Source organism: Staurois parvus, unplaced genomic scaffold (assembly GCF_062004578.1).
Source record: "Staurois parvus isolate SC_StPar_1 unplaced genomic scaffold, SC_StPar_1.0 ptg001672l, whole genome shotgun sequence".
NCBI classification, from domain to species: domain Eukaryota; kingdom Metazoa; phylum Chordata; class Amphibia; order Anura; family Ranidae; genus Staurois; species Staurois parvus.
The window spans coordinates 42,232-65,190 of NW_028319468.1; the positions used below are offsets into that span (position 1 = coordinate 42,232).

Consider the following 22,959-nt stretch of genomic DNA (forward strand, 5'->3'; position numbering starts at 1 on the left):
CCCCCTTCCAGTCCGGACACTTCCCCCCCCCTTCCAGTCTGGACGCTTTCCCCCCCTTCCAGTCCAGGCCAATTTTCAGCTTTCAGCGCTATCACACTTTGAATGACAATTGCGCGGTCATGCAACACTGTACCCATATGGAATTTTTAACTTTTTTTTTTTGAGACAGATAAAGCTTTATTTTAGTGGTATTTATTCACCACTGGGATTTTTATTTTTTGCTATATAAATGAAAAAGTCCAAAAATTTGGGGGAAAAAAAAAGCATAGATGCGAATGTGTCTCATGGGAAACCAAATTAAACTGACTGTAGCGTGTTTTATGCAAAAAGCACAAAAAGAAAAAAAAAAAAAAAAAAAAAAAACAAACAAAAAAACCACATTGGTGTGAACCAGGCCTCAATGGGGAGTTGCGTTTTTGGTGCGTTTTCTTTATTTTAACCTCGCCAAATATGCACCAAAAATGCGCCAACCAGGATTTTTAACGCCGCAAAGGAAGCGCAATGGACCAGTGTGAAGACATGCATTGAATTTAAAAGGGATGCATTTTTCTTGAGTTTTTTTTTTTTTTTTAAAACGCTTTAAAAACTGTTCAGCAAGAAAGCAGCCTATTGGCCGAAAAAGGTATTGAAAATAAAATTCATATTCATTTAAATTCATGATTTCAATTAAAAAGTTGAAGATAATACAATTCTATATAAAAATATATATATATTTTTTTAAACCTTTCCATTCTGGTTTTGTTTTTTTGGCTAATGCATCCTGCATTTTCGGTTTCGGTTCACCACTATCAGATACGGTGTAAGGTCACACGAGGGGGCTCAGGAGCCGCGTCTATTTTGTCTATGACAAGCAGGGGGTACCGCGGACTAAAGTAATGGGATTTGGTAATACTGGCGACGGCCCAAACTGCTTGGCCTGAAGCGGGAATGATCTGCGGACAGAGGTGCTGTAATTGCTGGACGTCTGGAAAATTGCGAAGGTGCTGGATGAGATGTTGTGCCAGTTTTCAGGCCTTTGCCCTCGATGACGTGACCCTGCAGCATGTGACAGGGTGATGTCTGGCAGCCATCTTGCTCTGTATAACCATCAGCTATCAGAAGTACAGTATATACAGAGCTGTATAATACAGGAAACGGGGGGGGGGGCATGCTCACTATACCCATAATGAAGTATGGAGGAGGAGGGGAGGGGGGAGAGACTCGCACATAGTAAGAGCAGGAAACCTGAGATTACACAATCCCGCTGAGCAGAATGAGCCAACATCTTCCGCTGATCAGAGAGAGCCACTGACGGCTCCAACACAACCCCCCCTCCCCCATCTATACACAACACCCGCCTGACAACCTGACTTGTATCATACCCTACCATCAGAGAGAGGAGCCAGATACACCCCAACCTCCGATTTACCCGACACCCACATTTGGTGGTTTTTGCAGTTTTGCATACAGTGAGGTTGTGTCAGGAAAGTCATGACAGGCCGCGTGTTATTATATCACCAAGCAGATACAGGGCCTTGAAAAAGTCTTCACACCCCTGAAATGTCCCCCATGTTCTCATGTTACAATGTATCCCCCTGAAATGTCCCCATGTTGTCATGTTACAATGTATCCCCCTGAAATGTCCCCCATGTTGTCATGTTACAATGTATCCCCCTGAAATGTCCCCCATGTTGTCATGTTACAATGTATCCCCCTGAAATGTCCCCCATGTTGTCATGTTACAATGTATTCCCTCCTGAAATGTCCCCCATGTTGTCATGTTACAATGTATTCCCCCTGAAATGTCCCCCATGTTGTCATGTTACAATGTATTCCCCCTGAAATGTCCCCCATGTTGTCATGCTACAATGTATTCCCTCCTGAAATGTCCCCCATGTTGTCATGTTACAATGTATTCCCCCTGAAATGTCCCCCATGTTGTCATGCTACAATGTATTCCCTCCTGAAATGTCCCCCATGTTGTCATGCTACAATGTATTCCCTCCTGAAATGTCCCCCATGTTGTCATGTTACAATGTATTCCCCCTGAAATGTCCCCCATGTTGTCATGTTACAATGTATTCCCCCTGAAATGTCCCCCATGTTGTCATGTTACAATGTATTCCCCCTGAAATGTCCCCCATGTTGTCATGTTACAATGTATTCCCTCCTGAAATGTCCCCCATGTTGTCATGTTACAATGTATTCCCCCTGAAATGTCCCCCATGTTGTCATGCTACAATGTATTCCCCCTGAAATGTCCCCCATGTTGTCATGTTACAATGTATCCCCCCCTGAAATGTCCCCCATGTTGTCATGTTACAATGTATCCCCCTGAAATGTCCCCCATGTTGTCATGTTACAATGTATTCCCCCCCCCCATGTTATCATGTTACAATGTATTCCCCCCATGTTATCATGTTACAATGTATTCCCCCCCCATGTTATCATGTTACAATGTATCCCCCCCCCACGTTGTCATGTTACAATGTATTTATTGGGATTGGATGTGATGGACCGACACAAAGTGGCCCATATTTGTGAAGTGGAAGGAAAATGAGAAATGGTTTCCAACATTTGTGACCAATAAATCTGTGAGAAGTGTGGGGGACATTTGTATTTGGCCCTCCGGAGTCAATACTTTGTAGGACCCCCTTTGGCTGCCATTCCAGCTGCAAGTCTTTTTGGGGATGTCTCTTTGCACATCTAGAGAGGGACATTTCTGCCCGTTCTTCTTTGCAGAATCACTCAAGCTGTCAGATTGGATGGAGAACGGCTGGGAACAGCAATTTTCAGGTCTTCCCACAGATTCTCCATTGGATTTGGGTCTGGACTGTGACTGGGCCATTCTAACACATGAAGATGCTTTGATCTGAACCATTCCATTGTAGCTCTGGCTGGATGTTTCGGGTTGTTGTCCTGCTGGAAGGGGAACCTTCGCCCCGGTCTCAAGTCTTTTGCAGACTCTAAAAAGGTTTTCTTCCAAGATTGACCTGTATTTGGCTCCATCCATCTTCCCCTCAACTCTGACCAGCTTCCCTGTCCCTGCTGAAGAAAAGCATCCCCACCACATGATGCTGCCACCACCATGTTTCACAGTGGGGATGGTGTATTTAGGGTGATGTGCAGTGTTAGTTTTCCGCCACACATAGTGTTTTGCTTTTATGCCAAAAATTTTAATCTTGGTCTCCTCTGCCCAGAGCCCCTTCTTCCACATGTTTGCTGTGTCCCCCACATGGCTTCTCACAAACTGCAAACGGGACTTCTTATGGCTTTCCTCCAACAATGGCTTTCTTCTTGTCACTCTTCCATAAAGGCCAGATTTGTGGAGTACATGACTAATAGTTGTACTGTGGACAGATTCTCCCCCCTGAGCTGTGGATCTCTGCAGCTCCTCCACAGTTCCCATGGGCCTCTTGGCTGCTTCTCTGATGAATGCTCTCCTTGCCCGGCCTGTCAGTTTAGGTGGACGGCCATGTCTTGGTAGGTGTGCAGTTGTCCCATTTTCGGATGATGGATTGAACAGTGCTCTGTGAGATGTTCAAAGCTTGGGAGATTTTTTATAACTTAACCTTGCTTTAAACCTCTCCACAACTTTATCCCTGACCTGTCTGATGTGTTCCTTGGCCTTCATGTTGCTGTTTGTTCATTAATGTCCTCTAACAAACCTCTGAGGGCTTCACAGAACAGCTGGATTTATACTGAGATTACATGACACACAGGTGGACTCTATTTACTAATTAGGTGACTAATGAAGGCAATTGGTTCCACTAGATTTTAGTTAGGGGTATCTGAGTAAAGGGCGCTGAATACAAATGCATGCCACACTTTTCACAGATTTAATTTGTAAAAAAAAATTGAAAACCATTTCTGATTTTCCTTCCACTTCACAATGATGTGCCACTTTGTGTCGGTCTATCACATCCAATCCCAATAAAATACATTGACGTTTTTGGTTGTAACATGACAACATGGGGGACATTTCGAGGGGGAAGAAGACTTTTTCAAGGCGCTGTACATGCATGCATGTCAGGGTGCACTGATGGGTGTGTGTCGTCATCCATAAACCTGCCGGTTTGCTTGCCATTGGTGCTCATGTTGGCTCCAGATGAGCTGTTGAGGCAAAGATCTGTCTGAACTCTGTGCGGTGTGGTCTTCACCTATCACCTGTGATCTATTACCGTCTCCTGTTACTGACCCCGCTGGATAATGACCAGCCTCTACAGTGCTCCTTTGACCATGGCTCTTCTTGTCCACCTGTTACCAATCCTGCTGACTAGGACTTCTTCTGCTGCCTCCACACTTTTTATTGGCTGATTGTTGCCAATCTTTGCCAATCCTGCTGACTATGACTCTGCTGCCCCTGCACTTTTGTTGCATGATCATTACCATTCCTACAAACCATGAGTCTGCCTGCTGCCGAGGCTGCCGGTCCTGCTGGCTAAGACTCTGCCTGCTGCCTCTGCACATTTGTTGCCCAACTGTTGCCAGTCTTGTTGACTACGACTCAGTCCGCTGCCTCTGTACATTTGTTGCCCGATCGTTGCCAATCCTGCTGACCACAATTCTGCCTGATGCAGCTGCAATTTTGTTTCCCCATTGTTGCTAATCCTGCTGATTATGACTCTGCCTGCCGTCTCTGCGCTTTTTTTTGCCAATCCTACTGACTACAACTCTGCCTGCTGCCTATGCACCTTTATTGCCCAATCTCAGCCAATCCTGCTGACCACACCTCAGCCACCTGCCTCTGCAGATTTCTTGCCCAATTGTTGCCAATCTCATTCCTGCTGACCATAAATCTGCCTGATACTTCTGCAATTTAGTTGCCCAATCGTTGCCAATCTTGCTGACTACAAGTCTCTCTGTTGCTTCTGAACTTTTGTTGCCCGAGCATTGCCAATCCGGACCACCATAACGCCTGCTGACTACAACTTTGTTTGCTCTGCACTTTTATCGCCCAGTTGTTGCTATTCTCAGCCAATTGTACGGACCACAACTCTGTCACCTGCCTCTGCAAATTTTTTGCCAGATTGTTGCCAATACTGCGGACTATGACTCTGCCTGTTGGCCGATTGTTGCCAATCTCCGTTAGTCCTGCGGACCACAAATCTGCTGCTTCTGAACTTTCGCTGCCCATTTGTTGCCAATCATGCCTGCCTGCTGCCTCTGCACTTCTCTTCCCAGATTTCTGCCAATCCTGCCAATTAAAACTAGGTCTGTTATCTCTGCAATTTCTATTGCCCAGTTGTTGCCAATCTTGCCTGCTACCTCTGCAATTTGCTGCCCCATTGTTGCCAGTCCTGATGACTAGGACTGTACCTGCTGCCTCTGTACCTTTATTGCCCAGCTGTTGCCAGTCTCAGCCAATCCTGCTGATCACAACTCTGACACCTGTCTGCACTTTTCCTGCCCGGCTGTTGCCTATACTGATGACTACGAGTCGTGCAGAAATCACACGGCTGCCAAGCCTGGGAAAATATAAAACACACATTAATAAGGAGAACCATGAAGACAGGAATACGGCTGCTACAGGTGACATGAAGCCGTCCCTCCAGTCTTGCACAGGTGTACCGGCTCCTCCCCTCCAGTCTTGCGCAGGTGTACAGGCTCCTCCCCTCCAGTCTTGCGCAGGTGTACCGGCTCCTCCCCTCCAGTCTTGCGCAGGAGTACCGGCTCCTCCCCTCCAGTCTTGCGCAGGACTACCGGCTCCTCCCCTCCAGTCTTGCGCAGGACTACCGGCTCCTCCCCTCCAGTCTTGCGCAGGACTACCGGCTCCTCCCCTCCAGTCTTGCGCAGGACTACCGGCTCCTCCCCTCCAGTCTTGCGCAGGACTACCGGCTCCTCCCCTCCAGTCTTGCGCAGGAGTACCGGCTCCTCCCCTCCAGTCTTGCGCAGGAGTACCGGCTCCTCCCCTCCAGTCTTGCGCAGGAGTACCGGCTCCTCCCCTCCAGTCTTGCGCAGGAGTACCGGATCCTCCCCTCCAGTCTTGCGCAGGTCTACCGGCTCCTCCCCTCCAGTCTTGCACAGGTGTACCGGCTCCTCCCCTCCAGTCTTGCACAGGTGTACCGGCTCCTCCCCTCCAGTCTTGCGCAGGTCTACCGGATCCTCCCCTCCAGTCTTGCACAGGTGTACCGGCTCCTCCCCTCCATCTTGTACAGGTGTACCAGCTCCTCTCCTAGATTTAAATGGCTTACTCCGATTTCACTGCACACTGTGAGCTTCTCACAATGTGCATTAGAAGTCACAGCCAATCAGAGCACCGCCTCATTTCCTGGCTGGAGGACGTCCAGCCTCATCTAGCTCTTTCCTCCCCAGCCTGACTGTCCCTGGCCCCGCACCTTCCCTGGATTTCAGTTCTGTCAATCATGGAGGTTTAGCACACATGTGGTCTGCATGCAAATCCAGTCTGCTTAGGAACACCCACTCCAGAATGACACCTATTCATCAATGACTTTAAATACTTGCATAACTCCTTTCACTGCTTGCATTACGTCTGAGGGCCCGAGTGAGGATGCTGTGATGTTTTCAGGAAGCCATGTACAGCACCCTGCTGGCCCCTCCCACCAGCAATGATCTGTCTGCATAGAGAAGTATAGAGACCCAGTGATGAAGTCACCGGTTATAAAATAAGTTATGGAATCAAAAGAGAAACCGTTTCCTTTACAAATAGTATGTTGATGAAGGGGGGACCAGGGAGGACAAAATATAAGCAGCCTAAACTTTATCTTTAATGTGCAAGCTTTGAGGTCACTTGTATTCTTTGCTACATTGTAAGTCACTGACATGTAACAAGCATGTGGCCAGTGAAGACATCGCATGTGCATGTGGCCAGTGAAGTCATCGTATGTGCATGTGGCCAGTGAAGTCATCGTATGTGCATGTGGCCAGTGAAGACATCGTATGTGCATGTGGCCAGTGAAGACATCGTATGTGCATGTGGGCCAGTGAAGACATCGTATGTGCATGTGGGCCAGTGAAGACATCGTATGTGCATGTGGGCCAGTGAAGACATCGTATGTGCATGTGGGCCAGTGAAGACATCGTATGTGCATGTGGGCCAGTGAAGACATCGTATGTGCATGTGGCCAGTGAAGACATCGTATGTGCATGTGGGCCAGTGAAGTCATCGTATGTGCATGTGGCCAGTGAAGTCATCGTATGTGCATGTGGCCAGTGAAGTCATCGTATGTGCATGTGGCCAGTGAAGTCATCGTATGTGCATGTGGGCCAGTGAAGACATCGTATGTGCATGTGGGCCAGTGAAGACATCGTATGTGCATGTGGGCCAGTGAAGACATCGTATGTGCATGTGGCCAGTGAAGACATCGTATGTGCATGTGGGCCAGTGAAGTCATCGTATGTGCATGTGGCCAGTGAAGACATCGTATGTGCATGTGGCCAGTGAAGACATCGTATGTGCATGTGGGCCAGTGAAGACATCGTATGTGCATGTGGCCAGTGAAGTCATCGTATGTGCATGTGGCCAGTGAAGTCATCGTATGTGCATGTGAGCCAGTGAAGACATCGTATGTGCATGTGGCCAGTGAAGTCATCGTATGTGCATGTGGCCAGTGAAGTCATCGTATGTGCATGTGGCCAGTGAAGTCATCGTATGTGCATGTGAGCCAGTGAAGACATCGTATGTGCATGTGGCCAGTGAAGTCATCGTATGTGCATGTGGCCAGTGAAGACATCGTATGTGCATGTGGCCAGTGAAGTCATCGTATGTGCATGTGGCCAGTGAAGTCATTGTATGTGCATGTGGCCAGTGAAGACATCGTATGTGCATGTGGCCAGTGAAGACATCGTATGTGCATGTGGCCAGTGAAGTCATCGTATGTGCATGTGGCCAGTGAAGACATCGTATGTGCATGTGGCCAGTGAAGTCATCGTATGTGCATGTGGCCAGTGAAGTCATCGTATGTGCATGTGGCCAGTGAAGTCATTGTATGTGCATGTGGCCAGTGAAGACATCGTATGTGCATGTGGTCCAGGCCAGTGATTGATTAGTAATGGAAGGACGGACAGAACCAGCAGGGCACTGACTGATATACTGGTGGCTGTACAAATGCCGAGTCAGCTCATCCAGAGATGCACATGAGGATCGACTATGTGCAAGATTCCCCTAAGACAGGGTCCGACGGAAGCTGCAGTGCTGGGACAGAGGGAATTCAGGAGATACAGGCCCCCAAAATGGTAATACCTCCAAGTACAAGAGACTGGTAATGCAATCCCTTTTTTTGAGGGACACTGTAAGATGGACAGGTAACTTCTTCCACACAGACATGTACAGGAGGTCTCATGTCCTACACATGGCTCCCACCTACATCCCGCCACGTCCTACCACTTCAACAGTGAAGCAATGGCATGCAATTCCCCTCCTCCATTCAGCCGGCAGGTCAGTCCATACATCTCACCCAATAGGCTACTCACCAGCTGCCGCAGGTTGGTCATGGCGCCCACCTCCTCTGGAATGGTGTTCAGCTTGTTATTACTGGCGATGAGGACGGTGAGAGGAAGACGACAGAGGTAGGGGGGTAGAGAGGTGAGGAGGTTTCGGCTGTGGAAACAAGGACAGGAAGTTCATGAGAAAAAGAACAACTTCAATTTTCTCCAGATGGACTTCATCCTTGCTGATCTCTGTAGTAGACTGGGGTCCCCGGCTTGTATACCTAGAAGGACCCCCTGCATCCTCCCTGATGTACTTCATCCTTGCTGATCTCTGTAGTAGACTGGGGTCCCCGGCTTGTATACCTAGAAGGACCCCCTGCACCTCCCTGATGTACTTCATCCTTGCTGATCTCTATAGTAGACTGGGGTCTCTGGTATATATACACCTAGAGGGCCCCCCTGCATCCTTCCTGATGGACTTCATCCTTGCTGATCTCTGTAGTAGACTGGGGTCCCTGGTATACCTAGAAGGACCCACCTGCATCCCCCAATGTACATTCTTAAGCGACTTTCACACTGCTCTATCAAAAACGCAGGCGTCTTTACCTCGTTTTTGTCGCGTTTGCATTTTCCCAATATCACTCTCCATTTTTCTAATGGAATTTTCATTCGATTTACAGTAGGACTATGCAGTGTGACTTTAATCCACCTTTAGAAGTTGCATCATCAAGGTAAGAAGCATTTCTATGCGACTTTGATGGATCGGTGCTTATTTTTTAAGCCCTTACCTCTCCTCCCTGGTCATCCTTACTGTCTAAAGCTAGGTTCACACTGTAGGTTTTGATCCTTCCTTCGATTGATGGACCCTTTGATGATCGACCCTTTGAAGCCTGGGACTCTGGCTTGCATTCCTAGAAGGAATCCCCTCCATCCCTGCAGGTGACCTTGCTCCTTGCTGATCTCTAAGACTAAGGGCTCTGGCTTGCATACCTGGAAGGAATCCCCTCCATCCCTCCAGGTGACCTTGCTCCTTGCTGATCTCTACAGTAGACTGAAGGCTCGTAGTTATAAACCTAAATAATGTCAATTGTGATTTGTTTGACATAAATGCTTGGAGTATGAAGACACATACAGACACAGTGTGACTTTAATCCACCTTTAGAAGTTGCATCAGCAAGGTAATAAGCATTTCTATGCGACTTTGATGGATCGGTGCTTATTTTTTAAGCCCTTACCTCTCCTCCCTGGTCATCCTTACTGTCTAAAGCTAGGTTCACACTGAAGGTTTTGATCCCTCCTCCGATTGATGGACCCTTCGATGATCGACTCTTTGAAGCCTGGGACTCTGGCTTGCATTCCTAGAAGAAATCCCCTCCATCCCTCCAGGTGACCTTGCTCCTTGCTGATCTCTAAGACTAAGTGCTCTGGCTTGCATACCTGGAAGGAATCCCCTCCATCTTATAGGATCACTTGTCACTTGTGAGGCCGGGGGTATATCTTATAGGGTCACTTGTGAGGCCGGGGGTATATCCTATAGGGTCACTTGTGAGGCCGGGGGTATATCCTATAGGGTCACTTGTGAGGCCGGGGGTATATCCTATAGGGTCACTTGTGAGGCCGGGGGTATATCTTATAGGGTCACTTGTGAGGCGGGGGGTATATCTTATAGGGTCACTTGTGAGGCTGGGGGTATAGCTTATAGGGTCACTTGTGAGGCTGGGGGTGTATCTTATAGGGTCACTTGTGAGGCTGGGGGTGTATCTTATAGGGTCATCTGTGAGGCTGGGGGTGCATCTTATAGGGTCATCTGTGAGGCTGGGGGTGTATCTTATAGGGTCATTTGTGAGGCTGGGGGTGCATCTTATAGGGTCACTTGTGATGGACCCTTCGATAATGGACTCTTTGAAGCCTGGGACTCTGGCTTGCATTCCTAGAAGAAATCCCCTCCATCCCTCCAGGTGACCTTGCTCCTTGCTGATCACTAAGACTAAGGGCTCTGGCTTGCATACCTGGAAGGAATCCCCTCCATCCCTCCAGGTGACCTTGCTCCTTGCTGATCACTAAGACGAAGGGCTCTGGCTTGCATACCTGGAAGGAATCCCCTCCATCCCTCCAGGTGACCTTGTCCTTGCTGATCTCTAAGACTAAGGGCTCTGGCTTGCATACCTGGAAGGAATCCCCTCCATCCCTCCAGGTGACCTTGCTCCTTGCTGATCACTAAGACGAAGGACTCTGGCTTGCATACCTGGAAGGAATCCCCTCCATCCCTCCAGGTGACCTTGCTCCTTGCTGATCTCTACAGTAGACTGAAGGCTCGGAGTTATAAACCTAAATAATGTAAATTATGATTTGACATAAATGCTTGGAGTATGAAGACACATACAGACAGCTAACCACCCATCAGCAGAGCTAGTCACTGAATGAGTCAGAGGGTGGCAGGGACTTAGAATGAAGTGACATAATTAGGGCTGAAAAATACTGATGGGCCACCCAGTTCAATCTCTCTGCACAAAACAAAACCTCCTTCTGCTACTGTTGCCAAATTCCTTCTTGATCCTCGAGGACAGTCAACTCCCTGGACCAAAATATTTCTTAGCACTCACTAATTAGGACTCTGGATGCTGTCAGCTGGGAGAACTTTATCCGGTCCCTTTCAACATTCCATGACTGCTTTTGCCTTCATTAACTTATGTAGTCATCCCATTCATTTCTTTGGAAGGATGCATGAAATGTACCATTACTGAGCCCTGCAGGCCTAGACCATCTCGGCTATAGAGGAACCCCAACGATGATTCCCAGTTCCCAGGAAACCCCTGCTAAAAATAATTACACCTACAGCTCATAGTATAATAGCATGATCCAAGTCAGCGGTGGATAACAAATAAAAATGTGGAGCATTGAACACCAAGGTTATTCTCAGTAATAAACATAAAATGTAAACAAAAAAATTAATAATGGCTAGGAAAAAAAATGAAGTGAAATATGGGAGGTGTGTGGAAAAGTGTCCAAACAATGGTGGTCCATTTAGAGCTCAGTGGTCAGTAGAGAAGACCCTCCCACACACTGTGGAGAGGTCCCCCATTACATTGGTGGTGGGTGGACAAGTTCCCCCCCCCCGTTAAAAAGATAGTGGGAGGACAAGGTTTGGACCCCCCGTTACAATGGTGGCAGGTGGACAAGGCCCCCCCCGTTACAGTGGTGGCGGGTGGACAAGGCCACCCCCGTTACAGTGGTGGCGGGTGGACAAGGCCCGCCTCCAATAATGGCCGGTGGACAAGGCCCGCCGCCAATAATGGCCGGGGGACAAGCCCCGCCGCCAATAATGGCCGGGGGACAAGCCCCGCCGCCAATAATGGCCGGGGGACAAGCCCCACCTCCAATAACGGCCGGGGGAAGAGCCCCACCTCCAATAATAGCCGGGGGACAAGCCCCACCTCCAAAAATGGCCGGGGGACAAGCCCCGCCTACAATGATGGCGAGGGGACACGCCCCGCCTACAATGATGGCGAGGGGACACGCCCCGCCTACAATGATGGCGAGTGGACAAGCCCCGCCTACAATGATGGCAAGGGGACAAGCCCCGCCTACAATGATGGCAAGTGGGCAAGCCCCGCCTACAATGATGGCAAGTGGGCAAGCCCCGCCTACAATGATGGCAAGTGGGCAAGCCCCACCTACATTGTTGGTAAATGGAGAGTGGTCCCATTTCATTCGTGGTCAATGGGAGAGATTCCTTCTTAGAAATGAGATGCAGACAGTGAAAACTATATTGATAGTCTGTGAAAAGTATCCCCTTTACATTGATGGTTCACGTAATGATCCACTACACTGGTTTTTGGTGTGAAAGGCTCCCCTCACAATGGTGGTCAGTAGAGAAGGCCCACCTACTTCTTAAGTAGAGATGCAGACAGTGAAAATTTCATTAGTATTCTGTGGAAAAGTGCCCCCTTAAAATGATGGTTCCTATAGTGCCCCACTACATTATTTGTCATCAGAGATGGCCAACCTACATTAGTGGTAATTAGAGAAGGCCCCATATACATTGGTGGTCAATGAAGAAGGCCCACCTACATTGCTAGTAATTGGAGAAGGCCCCCCTTGAACTGGTGGTTATTGGAGAAAGCTCCAGTTACATTGGTGATTGGTGAAGAAGGCCCACCTACATTGGTAGTAATTGGAGAAGGCCCCCTTGAACTGGTGGTTATAGGAGAAAGTTCCAGTTACACTTGTGGTCAGTGAAGAAGGGCTAGTAATTGGAGAAGGCCTCCCTTACTATGGTGGTTAGTGGGAGAGTTGTCTTTTCAGATTGGTGGTCAATGGGAGTAAGGCTTCTTTTACTGGTGGGCAGTGAAATGAAACCCCAATATATGGGCATTCGGTGGAAAGAATGACCCCTACATTGGTGACCCCTTAAATTTATGCTTACTGGGTAAAATGCCTGTTGGTGGTCAGAGGCATACGTAGAGGCAAATGCTGGCTCTGCCGGGTGAATATGGTTCAGATAATACGCAGTTACCATCAAACAAAAGATATCGGCTTAACGCTCAAGAGAACCCTGGAAATCTTTGCAGGAACCCTAGGATTCAACAGAACCTTGGTTGAGAAGGACTGGGCTCAGGTATTGGGGATCCTGTGTGGATAGAAGAGTGTTGTAAGCAGGACGTTCTATGGTTCACTCACCTTATGTTCAGGTAGGTGAGGGCCTGTAGGTTGGAGATGCACGCGGGAAGGGTACGTAGGCAGTTGTGATAGAGGTTCAGGGATTCCAGGGACACCAGCTGACACAGCTCTCCGGGGACTTCAGAGAAACGATTCTTCGATAAGTCTGAAGGAGAAATTTAAATGGTACATGAAACACAAAGCCCTGCAACACCACAAGGCACAAAACGTCCGCAATCCGCTGCACTCTTCAATCTTTATCGATAAAATCCATATCACAGGCAGTGTCAGGGACAAAGAGGTCAACGCATTTCACGCTGAAAACGAGCGCTTATACATAACCACCAAGTAACACAGACAACTACACCACATATATAGACACATGCTATGCAGAGCCATACAAAGCAGTGTGTAGCAGCTGATGGGAGAGATCTGTGTTGTTTACATGCAGGTCTCTGCCCCGTCGGTAATCCTCAGCGATCACCGGGTAGCCAGAGGGTAATCACCGGCCGGGATTGACAGTCGGGACATGAATGACGGAGCACGTGCTCCCCCTACCTGGAAATGCAAATTCACATTATATATATATATATATATATATATATACACACACACACACACGTGATGTTGAGCACCCGTGCCGCCTTGTAGCAGTATTTCTGCTACAGGACGGACGGAAAGCGGCTAATACATCTACAGTGGGGCAAAAAAGTATATGGTCAGCCACCAATTGTACAAGTTCTCCCACTTACAAAGATGAGAGAGGCCTGTAATTGGCATCATAGGGAGACCTCAACTATGAGAGACAAAATGAGAAAACAAATCCAGACAATCACATTGGCTGATATGGAAAGAATTTATTTGCAAATTATGGTGGAAAATAAGTATTTGGTCACCTACAAACAAGCAAGATTTCTGGCTCTCACAGACCTGGACCTTCTTCTTTAAGAGGCTCCTCTGTCCTGCACCCCGTGGGGTCAAAATGATCACAAGAACGGTGAGCAAAAATCCCAGGACCACACGGGGGGACCTAGTGAATGACCTGCAGAGAGCTGGGACCAACGTAACAAAGGCTACCATCAGTAACACACTACGCCGCCAGGGACTCAGATCCTGCAGTGCCAGACGTGTCCCCCTGCTTAAGCCAGTACATGTCCGGGGCCCGTCTGAAGTTTGCTAGAGAGCATTTGGATGATCCAGAAGAGGATTGGGAGAATGTCATATGGTCAGATGAAACCAAAATAGAACTGTTTGGTAGAAACACAACTCGTCGTGTTTGGAGGAGAGAGAATGCTGAGTTGCATCCAAAGAACACCATACCTACTGTGAAGCATGGGGGTGGCAACATCGTGCTTTGGGGCTGTTTCTTTGTAAAGGGACCTGGACGACTGATCCATGTACAGGACAGAATGAATGAGGCCATGTATCATGAGATTTTGAGTGCAAACCTCCTTCCATCAGCAAGGGCATTGAGGATGAAACGTGGCTGGGTCTTCCAACATGACAATGATCCCGAACATACTGCCCGGGCAATGAAGGAGTGGCTTCGTAAGAAGCATTTCAAGGTCCTGGAGTGGCCTAGCCAGTCTCCAGATCTCAACCCCATAGAAAACCTTTGGAGGGAGTTGAAAGTCCGTGTTACCCAGCGACAGCCCCAAAACATCACTGCTCTAGAGGAGATCTGCATGGAGGATGGGCCAACATACCAGCAACAGTGTGTGCCAACCTTGTGAAGACTTCCAGGAAACGTCTGACCTCTGTCATTGCCAACAAAGGATATATAACAAAGTATTGAGATGAACTTTTCATATTCACCAAATACTGATTTTCCACCATAATTTGCAAATAAATTCTTTCCAGATCAGCCAATGTGATTGTCTGGATTTGTTTTCTCATTTTGTCTCTCATAGTTGAGGTCTCCCTATGATGCCAATTACAGGCCTCTCTCATCTTTGTAAGTGGGAGAACTTGTACAATTGGTGGGGACTAAATACTTTTTTGCCCCACTGTATATACATATATAAAGCTCAGTACCTGCATGATAGGACCAGTGTATTGTGACAGAGAAATACCCGATTGGTAAATGTACCGTCACACGTTTGTTGTTTTGAATTCATTTAATTTTGGTACATGTGCTTTCAATGTTGTGTCTATGATGCATGTATGACCGGGATGTAACCTGCTTTTCTGCCTCACTCACTTCTTGGTTTGGGAGGAGTCCTTTCTTTGGCTGCAGGTGAGGGCGGCACCATAATCACACACGAGGTATGTATGTGGTGTAGCTGTCTGTGTTACTTAGGCTGGACATACATTATACAATTTTCTGTCCAGGTTCTGCCCAATTTCCTTTAGATTTACCTTCAGCTATGTAGTGCAAGGGCCCGCCTGATTGGATACAATTGAAAGTGTTGTTTAATTTTGACCTCATATTATATGGTCTTTGGTAAATCTAAAGCAAAATTCTCAAGAAAATTGTATAATGTATGGCCAGCCTTAGTGGTTATGAACAAGCGCTCATTTTCAGCTTTGTCCCTGACACGGTCTGTGATATGGATTTTATTGACAAAGATTAGGAAAAACGAATATAGGTAGAGAAGAGAGATGGTAGCGCCACTCTAAGTGTAGACGGTTACAATCAGGCAGATTTACTGGTAACATTGCACTCACATAGGTAGGTAACGGGTAGGCATGTCAAGTAATGGGGGTCCAGTGGGAGCATCAGGTCCTTTGGCCACTCTCTGGGTGTTTTCCTGCCGCTCCGGTGGTGTCCAGGGCTCGGGGAATAGCAGAGGGGCGCAGGGAGGCTCACAGTGATGATGTCACCGCATGGACTGGGTTTCCAAGATGGCGCACGTTCAGAGCATGCACAAGGCCTGACGAAGGAGTGAGCATGCTCCGAACGCATGCCATCTTGGAAACCCAGTCCATGCGGTGACATCATCATTGTGAGCCTCCCTGCGCCCCTCTGCTACTTCCCAAGCCCTGGACACTACCAGAGCAGCAGGAAAACACCCAGAGTGCAGCCAAAGGACCTGATGCTCCCACTGGACCCCCATTACTTGGCATGCCTACCTGTTACCTACCTATATGATTGCCATTTTACCAGTAAATCTGCATGATTTTAACCATCTACACTTAGAGTGGCGCTGCCGTCTCTCTTCTCTATCTGCATTAGGAGGATCTACAAGCTCTTACAGCCGACTGCCTCCTCGGAGACGTCCATACTACTACAAGCCCCCCACTACAGATGGGCATGGACACCACCTCCACATGGACCTCCTACTAACCCCCATTGCTGATGGTCCATCTCCAAATGCACACAGTGTAGATGCCTCTTAGCGCTCCCTCCCCCACTCACCTCTGGAAAAACGAATATAACTTTTTATATGCAAATATAAAAATGCCTTGATGGGTGGGTGTCAGTCTGGAAGTGTTTCCAGGCTGTATTTGTATACAGACCACCCACAGTAATGCTGAGACACTGACAGGGCACCAACAGGTTATATTGAGCCAGACCCCCCCATTCAGAATTAGTCTGCAAAGGACACGGTGACTCAAACAGAAATAAAAAGGTAGGAATATGATATGAAGATTGTTAGAATCTCTGCAATGTACATTCATCTCACAAAGGGGATTGTTTTGATCTCAACAAAAGTGGAGTCACTCTTTAAGTACAGTCAAAATTCCTGAGCCCTGATGAAGGGGGGTAGTCTTTTGGCCTCAAAAACGTGTTGTCTTTTTTTCTGCAATGAAGCAATTGTATCAATAAAAACCTTGGGACTCTTGGACGATTGTTTGGTGCTCTCAGTGGACTGCATAGATGTGCATTCTCAACCCTGGGCCCCCCCCCACCAGTTCAGGCCCAGAATGAGTATTCAAGATCATGTTCGCACTGGCAAGCTCTCATGGGTCAGCATGACTAAGTGACCACAGAGATGCACTTCTATCTTCTGGGACACCTTACTGGAAGAAGTCTCAGATGCACTTCTCATTGGTCAGCATGGTCACTTGGCTTCACCAACCAATGCCTTGCCATTGTGAGCACTAGAAGGGACACTCGATCCAAGGCTGTGTTTTGTAGTGTATGGACCACTAGACCAGCAGCATGGAGCATCAAGGCCTTGCTATGGGCAGCCAGGAGATTTGGAGATGATTCACCTTTTCATTTTTCAGGAACTGGTCTATAAACCAGAAGCTCTGGATGGACAGTTGGACAAATGGTTCTATATTTAGGATGTATCCGGTCTATAAACCAGAGGCTCTGGATGGACAGTTGGATAAATGGCTCTATATTTAGGATGTGTCCAGTCTATAAACCAGAGGCTCTGGATGGACAGTTGGATAAATGGCTCTATATTTAGTATATATCTGGTCTATAAACCAGAGGCTCTGGATGGACAGTTGGATAAATGGTTCTATATTTAGGATGTATCCAGTCTATAAACCAGAGGCTCTGGCTGTACAGTTGGACAAATGGTTCTATATTTAGGACGTATCCGGTCTATAAACCAGAGGTTCTGGATGGACAGTTGGATAAATGGTTCTATATTTAGGACGTACCCGGTGTATAAACCAGAGGTTCTGGATGGACAGTTGGATAAATGGCTCTATATTTAGGATGTATCCGGTCTATAAACCAGAGGCTCTGATTGGACAGTTGGATAAATGGTTCTATATTTAGGATGTGTCCGGTCTATAAACCAGAGGCTCTGGATGGACAGTTGGATAAATGGTTCTAGATTTAGGACGTATCCGGTCTATAAACCAGAGGCTCTGGATGGACAGTTGGATAAATGGTTCTATATTTAGGATGTATCCGGTCTATAAACCAGAGGCTCTGATTGGACAGTTGGATAAATGGTTCTATATTTAGGACGTATCCGGTCTATAAACCAGAGGCTCTGGATGGACAGCTGGAGGTTCTTCTCGTGAGATTTGTAATCTCGGAAGTCTCAGGATCTTCACATGACCCTTGTGAGGAAGCCGAGGGTAAGGTAAGTATATCTTTTTAAACTTTTCTCCCCATAGAGTCTTTTTTTTCGGCAACTTGAATGCAGTGATTGAAGAAGGGGGAGGGGAGGCAGTATGCAATAAGCAGACGTTGCCTTTACTATAGCTCCATATAGGCAGACTCCAGAATAGATTTTCACCTATATTTTCCCCTTTAATTATAGCGTGACCTGGTCTGTCCCCTCCAAGCCTCTCCCTCCTTGAACAATCCCTGCAGTGTAATCCCCAGATCCTCGTGCCATGTCCCTGCGCTCATCCCTCGGTGCTGGCAGAGGCCGGGCGTCAATGAGCCCCGGGGGCCACCACATGACTCATCGGTGATGACTTGGTTGTGGCTCTCTGCCCAGAGCGCTAATAACAAGGCTTATTCAGGGATGCCGGGGAGAGGCCAGATAATGAAGAGGCCGGGGCGGGACTGTGACCCCGCTGTACTAATGTTTGGATTTGTCACACGTCAGGGCTTGTGGGTGAGGGAAGAGGAATGGGCACTTCAGCCTTGGAAGACGAGTTGGCACAATGCAAGGAACACTCGAGTCTTGTAGAAGGATGGCATAGTGCCACCTCAGGTGACAGGAGGACCTGCCTATCATGTATGGCTTTATCTGACAACTTTCTGCAACAACTAAATTAGATTCAAACTTTTCATCTCTGTTGTTTTACAGGAATGGGATTGACACAGAAACCAAATATAAAGTCAACATCCAACCGTCCATCCAGAGCCTCTGGTTTATAGACCAGATACATCCTAAATATAGAGCCATTTATCCAACTGTCCATCCAGAGCCTCTGGTTTATAGACCGGATACATCCTAAATATAGAGCCATTTATCCAACTGTCCATCCAGAGCCTCTGGTTTATAGACCGGATACATCCTAAATATAGAGCCATTTATCCAACTGTCCACCCAGAGCCTCTGGTTTATAGACCGGATACATCCTAAATATAGAGCCATTTATCCAACTGTCCATCCAGAGCCTCTGGTTTATAGACCGGATACATCCTAAATATAGAGCCATTTATCCAACTGTCCATCCAGAGCCTCTGGTTTATAGACCGCATACATCCTAAATATAGAACCATTTATCCAACTGTCCATCCAGAGCCTCTGGTTTATAGACCGGATACATCCTAAATATAGAGCCATTTATCCAACTGGTCTATACACCAGAGGCTCTGGATGGACGGTTGGATAAATGGCTCTATATTCTATCTCGAGGAAGGGATATATAAAGCACAGATGGAAATGTTCCCAATAAGGAGGGTGCAGGGATGGTAAAGTTAATATTCGCTCCCATCCCCCTACATGTGCCTTTCATTAGAGCATGTTATGGGTAACATTACACAACAAAGCCTCTGGCATCTGACTACACAACACAGCTGAATCCTGAACACCCTACACCTCCATATCACCAACCCGGACTATTCTACATCCATCTCCGGAAAGTATGACATCTGCAGTCATAAGATTATATACAACTCCACACGGCTCCGAACTAACAAGGATGGAAAGATTCCCGTCCAACCAGACCGAGATTTCCTGTATAGAGTTACATGAGGAAGTTCAGTGACTTTATGAGCAACAATTCTGTGTAATTAGAAAAAAAAAAATCCTCTGCACTGCTGGAGGACTCCGCTCCTTCCTCTATAACTCCTCTCCTGAAATCCTCTGCACTGCTGGAGGACTCCGCTCCTTCCTCTATAACTCCTCTCCTCTCATCCTCTGCACTGCTGGAGGACTCCGCTCCTTCCTCTATAACTCCTCTCCTGAAATACTCTGCACTGCTGGAGGACTCCGCTCCTTCCTCTATAACTCTCCTCTCCTGAAATACTCTGTACTGCTGGAGGACTCTGCTCCTTCCTCTATAACTCCTCTCCTGAAATACTCTGCACTGCTGGAGGACTCCGCTCCTTCCTCTATAACTCCTCTCCTGAAATACTCTGTACTGCTGGAGGACTCCGTTCCTTCCTCTATAACGCTCCTCTCCTGAAATACTCTGCGCTGCTGGAGGACTCCGCTCCTTCCTCTATAACTCTCCTCTCCTGAAATACTCTGCACTGCTGGAGGACTCCGCTCCTTCCTCTATAACTCTCCTGAAATCCTCTGCACTGCTGGAGGACTCCGCTCCTTCCTCTATAACTCTTCTCTCCTGAAATACTCTGCACTGCTGGAGGACTCCGCTCCTTCCTCTATAACTCCTCTCCTGAAATACTCTGCCCTGCTGGAGGACTCGGCTCCTTCCTCTATAACTCTCCTGAAATCCTCTGCACTGCTGGAGGACTCCGCTCCTTCCTCTATAACTCTCCTCTCCTGAAATACTCTGCGCTGCTGGAGGACTCCTCTCCTTCCTCTATAACTCCTCTCCTGAAATACTCAGCACTGCTGGAGGACTCCGCTCCTTCCTCTATAACTCCTCTCCTGAAATACTCTGCACTGCTGGAGGACTCCGCTCCTTCCTCTATAACTCTTCTCTCCTGAAATACTCTGCACTGCTGGAGGACTCCGCTCCTTCCTCTATAACTCTCCTCTCCTGAAATACTCTGCTCTGCTGGAGGACTCCGCTCCTTCCTCTATAACTCTCCTCTCCTCTCATCCTCTGCACTGCTGGAGGACTCCGCTCCTTCCTCTATAACTCTCCTCTCATCCTCTGCACTGCTGGAGGACTCCGCTCCTTCCTCTATAACTCTTCTCTCCTGAAATACTCTGCACTGCTGGAGGACTCCGCTCCTTCCTCTATAACTCTCCTCTCCTGAAATACTCAGCACTGCTGGAGGACTCCTCTCCTTCCTCTATAACTCTCCTCTCCTGAAATGCTCTGCACTGCTGGAGGACTCCGCTCCTTCCTCTATAACTCTTCTCTCCTGAAATACTCTGCTCTGCTGGAGGACTCCGCTCCTTCCTCTATAACTCCTCTCCTGAAATACTCTGCACTGCTGGAGGACTCCGCTATTTCCTCTATAACTCTCCTCTCCTGAAATACTCTGCTCTGCTGGAGGACTCCGCTCCTTCCTCTATAACTCCTCTCCTGAAATACTCTACAGTGCTGGAGGACTCCGCTCCTTCCTCTATAATTTCTATAACCTCTTAAGAGTAGCTATCTCCCTTTTTCAAGAGACCAAAAGTAATTGGACAAGTGAATCAAAAGCTGTTTCATGGCCAAGTGTGGGCTACTCCATTATTTCTTCATCAATTAAGCAGGTAAAAGGTCTGGAGTTGATTCTAAGTGTGGTATTTGCATTTGGAATCTATTGCTGTGAACCTCCATCATGCATTCAAAGGAGCTGCCCATGCAAGTGAAACCGGCCATTGTAGGGATTCAAAAATTAAACAAATCCATCAGAGAGATCGCAGCAACATTAGGAGTGACCAAATCAACAGTTTGGTCCATTCTGAGGAAAGAAGAAAGCACTGGTGAGCTCAGCAACATAAAAAGGCATGGACGTCCACGGAAGACAACAGTGGTGGATGATCACAGGATCCTCTCTATGGTAAAGAAAAACCCATTCACAACATCCAGACAAGTGAAGGACACTCTCCGGGAGGTGGGCGTATCATTGTCAGTCTACAGTCAAGAGAAGACTTCACGAGAGCAAATACAGAAGATTCACCACAAGGTGCAGATACAGAGGGTTCACCACAAGGTGCAGATACAGAGGGTTCACCACAAGGTGCAGATACAGAGGGTTCACCACAAGGTGCAGATACAGAGGGTTCACCACAAGGTGCAGATACAGAGGGGTCACCACAAGGTGCAGATACAGAGGGGTCACCACAAGGTGCAGATACAGAGGGTTCACCTCAAGATGCAAATACAGAGGGGTCACCACAAGGTACAAACCATTCATAAGTCTGAAGAATAGAAAAGCCAGATTAGACTTTGCCAAAAAACATCTAAAAAAGCCAGACCAGTTCTGGAAAAGCATTCTTTGGATGGATGAAACGAAGATGAATCTGTACCAGAATGACGGGAAGAACAAAGTGTGGAGAAGGCTTGGAACAGCTCATGACACAAAGCACACAACGTCATCTGTAAAACATGGTGGAGGCAGTGTGATGGCATGGGCGGAGGTAGGGTGATGGCATGGGCGGAGGCAGGGTGATGGCATGGGCGGAGGCAGGGTGATGGCATGGGCGGAGGCAGGGTGATGGCATGGACGGAGGCAGGGTGATGGCATGGGAATACATGGTTTCCAGTGGCACTGGGTCATTGGTGGTTATTGATCATGTGACAGAAGACAGAAGCAGCCGGATGAATTCTGAAATGTTTACAGATCTACTGTCAGCCCAGATTCAGCCAAATGCAGCAAAGGTGATTGGACGGTGCTTCAGAGTACAGATGGACAATGATCCAAAACACACTGCAAAAGCAACCCAGGAGCTTGTGAAGTAAAAGAAGTGGAATATTCTGCAATGGCCAAGTCAATGACCTGATCTCAACTCCATTGAGCATTCATTTCACTTGCTGAAGGCACAACCAAAGGCAGAAAGACCCACAAACAAAGAACTGAAGACAGCTGCAGTAAGAGCCTGGCAAAGCATCAGAAAGGAGGAAACCCTGTCTTTGATCATGTCCATGGGTTCCAGAATTCAGGCAAAGCATCAGAAAGGAGGAAACCCTGTCTTTGGTCATGTCCATGGGTTCCAGAATTCAGGCAAAGCATCAGAAAGGAGGAAACCCTGTCTTTGGTCATGTCCATGGGTTCCAGAATTCAGGCAAAGCATCAGAAAGGAGGAAACCCTGTCTTTGGTCATGTCCATGGGTTCCAGAATTCAGGCAAAGCATCAGAAAGGAGGAAACCCTGTCTTTGGTCATGTCCATGGGTTCCAAACTTCAGGCAAAGCATCAGAAAGGAGGAAACCCTGTCTTTGGTCATGTCCATGGGTTCCAGAATTCAGGCAAAGCATCAGAAAGGAGGAAACC

At 47.7% G+C, this 22,959-nt stretch overlaps 1 protein-coding gene across 1 annotated transcript in view; it reads right to left on the minus strand.

Annotated features, from left to right (window-relative positions):
* Positions 1–22,959, minus strand: part of LOC149434796 (DISP complex protein LRCH3-like) — an 86,043-nt gene that overhangs the window by 36,248 nt on the left and 26,836 nt on the right. Inside the window, 2 exon segments of the mRNA XM_089663353.1 lie at positions 8,413–8,539; positions 13,051–13,195. Of these exon segments, the coding sequence (XP_089519479.1) occupies positions 8,413–8,539; positions 13,051–13,195 (272 nt within the window).